We start from the raw sequence: 9,141 nt of genomic DNA, 5'->3' as shown, positions 1-9,141 counted from the left end.
TAACTGTTTTTTTAGAACGCTGACAAAATCGGCTAGATACAACAACAAAGCCTTTATTCTAAAAATTTTGCGGTCAGTTGCATGAATGTTGTTCTCTTGTTAAAGCTCAAATTGATACCAAGTCTAATAGATACTCGATTATAAATAGACATCTGCTGATTCTGCTCATTACAACATTTTCTCGGCAATTAAACTAACAACCACTGAAAACACATAATAGCCAATTGTTACACTTAAATGGGGCTTGTAATAAACCACATAATGAACATTTCAACTTCCTCTCCCTAAACAAATGAACTACAACAAAGACAGTGAGAATCGATTTAAATGATCAATAGCCTTTAAAATCAAACTCAATTTCAATCACTTCATCTCCTTCCCTTCTTCGCTAGATGGCCAGTCTTCCTCTTGTGCCGACTAAAATCCGACACAAACCGAAATGTCTGGCTGCATTTACTACAGATATAGGGCCGGTCGCCAGTATGAACCCTAATGTGCTCCGTTCGAGCCCAAGCCCATTTGAACCTCATCTTGCACCCCTTCCATGGGCAAGCCAGGGGCCTATCATCCAGATGAACCTTCTTATGCTGAACCAAATACTTGTGCGAAAAAAACTTTTTGCCACACCCTTCTTCTGGACATATATCTTTTTTATGCAATGCAAGATCATGCTTCGTGCTGAAGCTCATCGTGCACCCCTCGATATTGCATGTGTAATCTTTCGCTGCTTCCTCTTCCTCCTCTTCTTTTATAGGGTTTGGAGTGGTTTTGGGTTTCTTCTTCCTTGATTGCTTGTTGATGGGTGGATTCGCGCTGGTGTCTTTAGACTTTGATGGTTTTGTTCTCAGGCGAGTGTTTGGTGCTTCTTCAGTCTCTTGCTCAATGTGAAGCTTACTGGTGCTTCTTGTAATGGTCGGCTTTGTTTTGGTCTCAGATTTCGCTTTCAGCCTGCGGCTGCTTCGTACTGTGGTTGGCTCTTCTTCAGACTCATATTTGACATCTGACTTACGACAGCTTCGAAGAACTCTTGAGTGTTTAGTTGAAGATGTTTGAGCTGCCGAAGTATCCGAAACTTTCGCTTTTTTGTCCATTACTTGGGGTGTGACACATTTTTGTTTCTTGGCACTTGCCCTTGATAATGGCCGCTTCTTCCTCTTTCTGGATCTTGAACTCTTCCTTGAGACAATTTTCTCATTCTTGATTTCAGTCTCAACTTCTTCGGACTTAATTTCGGAATTACTCTTGGAATAGAATCTTTCGTGCTTTTGTTCTTGATCGTCCTTTCGATCACTTAATAACGGATGTACTTGATTCCTCATCCAAACTTTTCCACACCATTTTCCTGCAACGACGATTTTCCTTTGCCTTCCAGGTCTCCTTTTTGAAGATTTTGATGTCAACGGAGAGTTGTTTGGTGATTTACAGCCAAATGCACGGTATATGACTGCATTATAAGGAAGCTGCTTGCTGTAAAGAGGAGATTTGCTTAGATTTGCACTGTAGAAGAGATTGATGCCCAGTTTCACTGCCCAGTCGCTGCTCGTGGGCATCGATTCTTCGTCTTCCATAGCTGCCCGGATACTTTCTAGGTCTTTTTGTGTGGGGCCCCTGAAATCGATACTCTTCCACTCATAATCAGTTTCTAACTCTTCTGCCAACAGTTTGGCTTCTGTCTCGATTTTCGGATAATCTGCAAGGTGCATTTGTTGTGAGATATTGTAAGTAGAAGAAGAGCTTTTTCTAAAGTTACCAGTAAGAATCAAAAGATAATTATGCAAGGAAATGGAAAAAAGAAAAAGGGAAAAAGGCAGATTTCCTACAGGACTCGTAGTTTTGTTTAAACTTAAAAAAAGCATATAAATGGACATGGTTTTCTTGGATCCCCAGTACATTCTATCAAAAGCTTAATAAGGAAAGTCATTTGATATATGGCCGAAACTCTGATATGATGATTTCCCACTGGACATGTGATGGCAAGTGGATTTTAGGGCAAAAAGCATGCAAGTAGCGAATCAGACGCAGAATGATGAGAACAGAGAAAAAAAAATGAGCACATAAAAGAAAATGAATAAAAATTATATAAAAAAAATTGACTTTTATTATGATCTTCAAATCTAATCAAGTTCCTTCTCATACAGATGGAGGAACTAATAAATCACACTTTGGACATATCAGGAGTAGTATTTAGGACTAATAAATCACACTTGTATTATTAACCTGACTGAAAAGATCGAGAGAGAGAGAGAGAGAGAGAGAGAGAGAGAGAGAGAGAGAGAGAGAGAGAGAGAGAGAGAGAGAGAGAGAGAGGGAGAGAGAGAGAGAGAGAGAGAGAGAGAGAAGAAAAGAGCTTCAACTAATCCATCAATATACCAAACTATCTTAAAGACTCCGTAAACCATATAAAACATGTATTATAACCATATTTTTTGAGGTGCTCATAAGACATATCTATGTAAGACATCATTTTAATGTGTCTTCAAGTAAATTTGAAATTTTGAATTGAAGCACGCATTTATGCCACAGTTCTTTTTCCTCAACGTTCTTTTTCCTCAACCTGACTATCTGTATTCTATCTGAATCAAGATAAAAACAAAACAAAATAATTGGCATGAGGTGGAAACACTTTCTAACTGTAGCCAAGCCAAACGAATTTCTGCTTTCTGCATCCAAATAATAGTACTCACTATTTAGAAGAGAGAATTTCAAATGAACCAAAATCAACCAAATAAAGAAAATACAGCCATAGAAAGAAAACTGTTGGATAGATAATGATATAAGAAAGAAGACCACTTAAAAAAGAGACTCACCCGGATGACACAAAATCATAATATTCACACCACCTAGTGGATGAAGTAACTTCTCAACCTCCAATGCATGTTCGAGACAGAAAACATGCATTCTAGAAGAATCCTTGTCAGATCTCTCAATAGCTGATACAACTGAGCATTGTCTGATAGCATCATTATTTCTTGAAGGTGAGGTTCTAGTAGAATTAGGTTTCATGACTGTGCTCACTGACCCAGATGCTATCCTTTCCATCTTCACATTGCTCTGACAAATCTTGGCAGTCCCAGTGGTGCAATATTTGTTCTCTGGTCCCTCATAGTCAACACTTCTTGTTTCCCCTATTGACTTTATTGAACTACTAGATGTTTCCATTTCCCCATTGTCCTCCAGATTATCAAGCATACCCGGATGATCTCCACTGGAAAACTCTGGTGTTGATCCATTCATTTCATCATATTCATTATCCGAATCATTCTGGCAATCAGATTCAGGTAGGTTTATATTTGCACATCTTGTCACGTGACTCGAATCATTATCTTCATCAGCTCGTGGCGATGTTGCTGGAGACCCGTCCTCATCAAGGTCAGATGAATCTCCATAAGCAGAGGCTAGAAGAGCAAGCGCTGAGGCTCCTCGGCAAGCAGCATCAGACCCATTATCCTCAAAATTATGATCTGAAACATGAACTGGAGATGGACTACGATATTGGGCATGACGCTCTAATTGTTCTGTTAAAAAGAAATAGATATTGCATATAAATAAAACTTAATGCACTGGTCAGAGAAACACAAGCAAAAAAATTAATTACACTATTGGGAGTCGGGACTGAGTATATAATGTCATTATACTGCTTATTTTTCAGATACTACAACTAATTGTCTAAGACCAGTGTCATGATTAGATCTCTCTCTTGATATTAGGTGACTCTGGGCCATGAGCACGCGATTCTAACCAATTTCTATAGCCCTTTTTAGTAGAGTTGGAATTTTCAAGAAATGAATTTGAGTTCATAATATGACCCTTGAACCTGAATAAAACAAATAGTAGGGTTTCAGCTCAGGAATGAATATTTTAATTCTTTGTGCATTTGTATGCGCGTCCAACAAATTTGTAATGGATATGCAAGTGGATCCTGTACAACACAGAGGCCGTAGAAAAAGGAGGACATAGACAGTATTCAATATATAATCCAAGAATTTCTGTGCCTAAGACAATTAATCATGTTACCCCCATGGATGAACTACGAAATTTTAAAAAATATGTATTTCAGTAACAATACTGATAGAATTAACTGGATCAAATAATATGTGTCTTTGACATGTCCTAGCAGAATGAATGGGGGAATAAAACAGCCAAAACATCATCTTACCATACGAAGGACAACCATGTATAATCCATAAAATTGAGTTTATGGCAAGACACAACTGAAGGATAACTAAATCGGTAAACATGAGGAACTTCATAAATTATACAGTATCTTAAAGGAATTTAATAAATAGAAAACGTTGTAACTTCGTCCTTTGTTCTTTTTTATTCTTTTTTTGGATTATTTTTGGGCTAAAGACAGTATTATTCAAATTTGTCCTGATATTAGTTTTTTTGTCATAAATCTATTTTAAAAGTGCTGAATCATAGATGAAAGGAATTGCAACACTTGCTGTCAAATATCATTAATATTATATGCATAATATCCAAGGCTACTTAGATGAAGTGCTTCCCAGCAGTTGTAACTTATAGCTTGTAATATCTGAACTCAGCAATGCAACCCTTATTGTTGAGTATTTCTAGGGACTTCTCTACTATAGATAAGCTGAATTTTCATCAAAAATCCACTTTTCTCAACTTCATAGAATCATAAATCACAATTCATAGAGAATCTCTCATTTCCACACCTCGCCAGATTCCCCATTCGCACCTCTCCACCACTACTACCACATTGGCTGAATATGTTCATCCTTACAAAGTATCTAAATCCTAAAAGTCAGCAAAGTTGAAATTGTACAAATTGCATATGCTAATTTCATGTTGATGGTTTTTGGTAATAATCAACATGTTCAAAATTTGTTGAAAGAGTACTAACTAGTTAAAATCATCTGTCTATTTGAAAACTGTTATGAAATAATAATATTACATATCAAATACAAGGCAAAATTAAATGAACTATACAGCAAGGATAATACAGCAACTCTATCAAATTGTAGGAATTATTTCTGACGTGAAGGACACCTCAGGCCTTCTAATAAAAAGATTTCAAGGGAGACACAAGGTCAGAGACACTCTAGATTTGTTAAGTGAAGGAGGAAAGAAAGGGGGAAAACAAAGAGGCATATTGTATGTTCAGATGGTGCTCTTATATGCCATATGATTGATTTGGGTGATAGATGTATGACAAATGTCAGAAAAGCAAGAATGGCAAAACATGCTGTTTCTCTAATATCTGAAACTGAAAACAGTTCCTAATTTCCTATTGTTAACATATTTAAGTATCAATCCTGGGCACAAATAGTGCCTATATCTGTCATAAAATATTCAAGCATAGTTTTATAAAACAAAAATATACATGTGATAGGTGCGACTTACCAGAATCACAAAGCAGATCAGAAGTGCTTCTCCTCCAATGAATTTTGTCATCTCTATTGCTATTTTCTCCAGAGACAATATTCTGCTCATTAAGAAAACCACAATCAGCAGACATGAGGTACCTAGCAGCTGCTTGCTTTGGACGGACAACGGCCACACAAGTAAAGCTCAATATCCCGCAGGTAACACATGATAGTAGTCCGTGATCCAACAGACCATCACTATGGACTGCACTCTCGTTCTCATTTTCCCCGTGCTGTGAGTCTGAACCTGAGGAATTATGAGCACTAATTCCAGACTTCTCAGATGTTGCAGAAGCCTTTGAATGTTCAATCCCAGCATTTCTCCCTAGAATTACATCATTTGCAGGAAAAACTCTGGAAGCTTCCAGTGCTTCCTCGCGACTGCACAAACCAAGGGATAATCTAGGCTTCATCTTTAACTGAGATCTAAGAAGTGAATTCGAACATAAAGGGCTATCGTGCATATTATGTGGAAGAACTATGCAAGAAGACCCTTTATTGAGAAGAGCACTTAGCAGGTCATTGGTTTCAATCACATTTTGAACAAATATTTCCTTCACCATCACTTCTCCTTCACCTCTCATCTTATCTTTTAGCCTAGAGCTTCGTGGCTCAGAAACACCAATCAAGGGTACCCTATAACAAGAAAATAACTTCGTGTTTACATAAATATAACAAAAATAGTCAAATCAAATGTCTTCAGCTCAAATAGAAGCTTGATTTCTGCCATGATAGTTGACAGGTTCAACTTTTGATGATGTTTACCTTTATCGGCTCTTCTACGAATATTTCACAAAAGAGTAACTTTTGATCCGGTACGGTTTTAGTACATAATTTAAATTCTGATTTGATGATATAGAATTTTTGGTAGTGTTGAATCTCTTTAAAGGAATCCAAAGTGGATGCTTGAGATGGTCAAGGCATTGACTTACTAGTAGTTTGTGTTGCATGGTAGAGCCGTAGAGGAAGACGTCATAGATGGTAGATCTAGATTATAAATTGAGACATTTTCACAAATAGATAGAGTATTCAAGTAGCATCCTGTAGAAATATAGATAATCATGGTAAAATGTGCAAAGCCTCTTGAAAATCCAATTTTCAGTCCTTTTTAGACTACCATGGTTCATGGATAACCTACTAAATCCCTCATATGACCAATTATTATCAGTTTAATGATGACCTAATGAAGTAACAAAGCACCTTTAGTTCGCCATTGATGAACATGCAAGTAAAAGATAGTATGGAATAGATAGAAGAAGTCATTCAGGTTCCTATTGAAATTTTAACACAGAACAAAATAGTCATTACAAACCTTGAACATAGTGATAATGCAAGGGCATACAGCAATTGAAAATGAGAAACCATCGGAGGATAGTTAATCGATGCCCTCCGAACTGCAGCTTCTTTAGCTACTCTCAACCATCCAGGAGTTGCAATATTTGCTGCCTCCGCACAGTTAAATCCTACCAAAAGCAAGAAAAGATTTTACAATTATAACTACAACTCAAATTCAATATGAATCAGAATAACATTCGTGTGCATATCCACAGGTCATAGATTTATAAATTTTATCCAACAATGTTTCATAGTTGAAAGCAGGTCAATAGTACAAGTATGAAATGGAGAGTGAAACGTTAATCCAGAACCTACCATGATTGAACCCAGAATGATAAGCACCTGGGAAAGTGACAACAAATTCTCCAGGATTCTGGACTAATCTGCTTGGAAAGATAAAGAGTAAGAACTTGAACATAGCTGATAGCTAGGTAAAAATCAGAGCCAAAAATAAATTTCTATCATCCATTGTACACTATTTACCTGCAGCATGGAATCCCTGCACCGAGTAGAACTTCAGGAGACATAACAGTAGTTTTCTCACCCAGGATAGTGAAAGTTACTGGGACAAAAACAATTACACAATGAATTAGTAAATCAAGCAGAAGAAACCGATCAACAAAACCACTACAGAATGACACATATAGAAAGCACAATCTCCTTCCAGAGAAGACAACGTCAAAATAATCATACTGAAAATGAATGGATGTGCTGATTAATTACATTCCTATGATCATAAGGAGGCCAAGCAAGGATATCAGGGATAGTTCCAAAACTACAAATAATAATGCAAGTAGTTGAAGGAAATTTTAGTGTAGCGCTTTCCCTATTCATTAAGTCTTTTAGATGCTAAAAGCTCAAGAAAGATATGACTTCTGCCTGCTATCACAGCCACAAAAAAAGAAGAAGAAGAAATAACAAGCACACAAACATAAACTTTGTTGAAGAGAAAACTAGCAATTGCAGGGATAAATGCAATTGGCTTGCCCTCACTTACACCTGCACACTAAACACTAAGAGCAAGTGTCAGTACCTAAACCTATAGCACGTTCCTTGGTTTTCACGTGTCATTTTAGTAACGGGGCAGCATCCATGCACCCTGCTTAAAATTATCAAGTAAACAGATCACTAAGAATTAGAGTTCAATCTGCCTGACAAGTGACAACTGATAACTCTGATTTACTAGAGCGGTGTTAATCCAACAAACCAAGTAAACCCTCATAAACCAACAAAATTCCTGAATGGATGCAGAATTTACCGGAAATATTTTAGATATATCATCAAGGTAATGGAACCATCAAAAGAAAATAAATATAAGTTGTAAGTATATAGTTTGTAAATGCCACCCAATAAGAATAAAATGAATGCAATTCATTAGTCATTTCTAAAGCGTTCCTATGGACAGTCAACAAGATACTTACAGGAGCCACAAAAAAAATGTAATTGTAATCCATGTTCTCCATACATAATTGGCAACAAATTTAATCTCAGAATTAACATGTAATCTCTCTTGGAGCATAACAAGAGGGAAACTAATGCTAAGGGCATGTAGTTATCATTAAATATCATAACAGAGTGATATAGCAAGCTTAAATTCCAAAACATTATGAAGTACATGGGAAAAAGGAATGTCAATGATGTTGAGAACTGTTTCTTAGCACAAAAAGCGATAAGTTATAATTGTATAAAGCACTCAAGATTAAAGTACAATAAAGTGCAATAACAATCAATAACCAAACTAAAATTAAGCTCGCCAGTACCTACAGAAGACATACAGTATTCAAAGATAAGGGTGCTACTTGCTAAACAAAAACAGCAAGATGCACATAAAATTACCAAGAAAACGAGCACCAAGTTCAGTAATCTCATTCCACAACATATATAGTTGGTTAGGCCTCATTGAGAAAATAAATGATCTACAGAATGAACATGAAAGATAAACTGACACTATGTACCACCTATTCCTCGGTCTCATAAGCAGATACATGTAACTCTGGTACAAACTGTTAGATGCATTAACACTCAAATAGCTAAAAGGAAATTGTAAGTCTACAAAACCACAGAGTCGCCTGTTAGACAAGTTAATCTACAAACTAGTCATGCAACCGTAACGTCAACATTTTCATGAAATGCATCATTTCAATTGTGTTCTTACTCTAAGACGCAGACGCATTGCTAGTCAAACATCTAAAGAAAGCTATAGGAGCAAATTGCAGCTCTATAACACAACGTAACAGAGTCGTGGTCATACAAATAAATCACGAATAAATTAACGAAACAGAATGTAAAGCACGACCACATTGCATGTCTAAGCATAAATTGAATATGCACCAACACTCAAAATAGCTAAAAGAAAACGATGACTAAATTAATATAGAAGACCAGTCATGCATACAATCCAACACAACGGCAAAAA

At 36.6% G+C, this 9,141-nt stretch overlaps 1 protein-coding gene across 1 annotated transcript in view; it reads right to left on the bottom strand.

Moving 5' to 3' along the window:
* The window catches only part of LOC109838228 (lysine-specific demethylase JMJ705), a 15,246-nt gene continuing 6,216 nt past the window's right edge, over window positions 112-9,141 (bottom strand). The window contains exons 6-11 of the mRNA XM_020406686.1: window positions 7,209-7,287; window positions 7,041-7,108; window positions 6,703-6,853; window positions 5,368-6,026; window positions 2,808-3,515; window positions 112-1,690 (exon numbers count right to left, since the gene is read on the bottom strand). Coding sequence (XP_020262275.1) covers window positions 369-1,690; window positions 2,808-3,515; window positions 5,368-6,026; window positions 6,703-6,853; window positions 7,041-7,108; window positions 7,209-7,287 — 2,987 coding nt within the window. The 3' untranslated portion in view covers window positions 112-368. The remainder of the gene's footprint in view (window positions 1,691-2,807; window positions 3,516-5,367; window positions 6,027-6,702; window positions 6,854-7,040; window positions 7,109-7,208; window positions 7,288-9,141) is intronic.

The sequence above is a fragment of the Asparagus officinalis genome, chromosome 4 (assembly GCF_001876935.1).
Source record: "Asparagus officinalis chromosome 4, Aspof.V1, whole genome shotgun sequence".
Lineage (NCBI taxonomy): Eukaryota > Viridiplantae > Streptophyta > Magnoliopsida > Asparagales > Asparagaceae > Asparagus > Asparagus officinalis.
The sequence above is the reverse complement of the archived record's forward strand: the minus strand, read 5'-3'. Positions and strand labels throughout refer to the sequence as shown.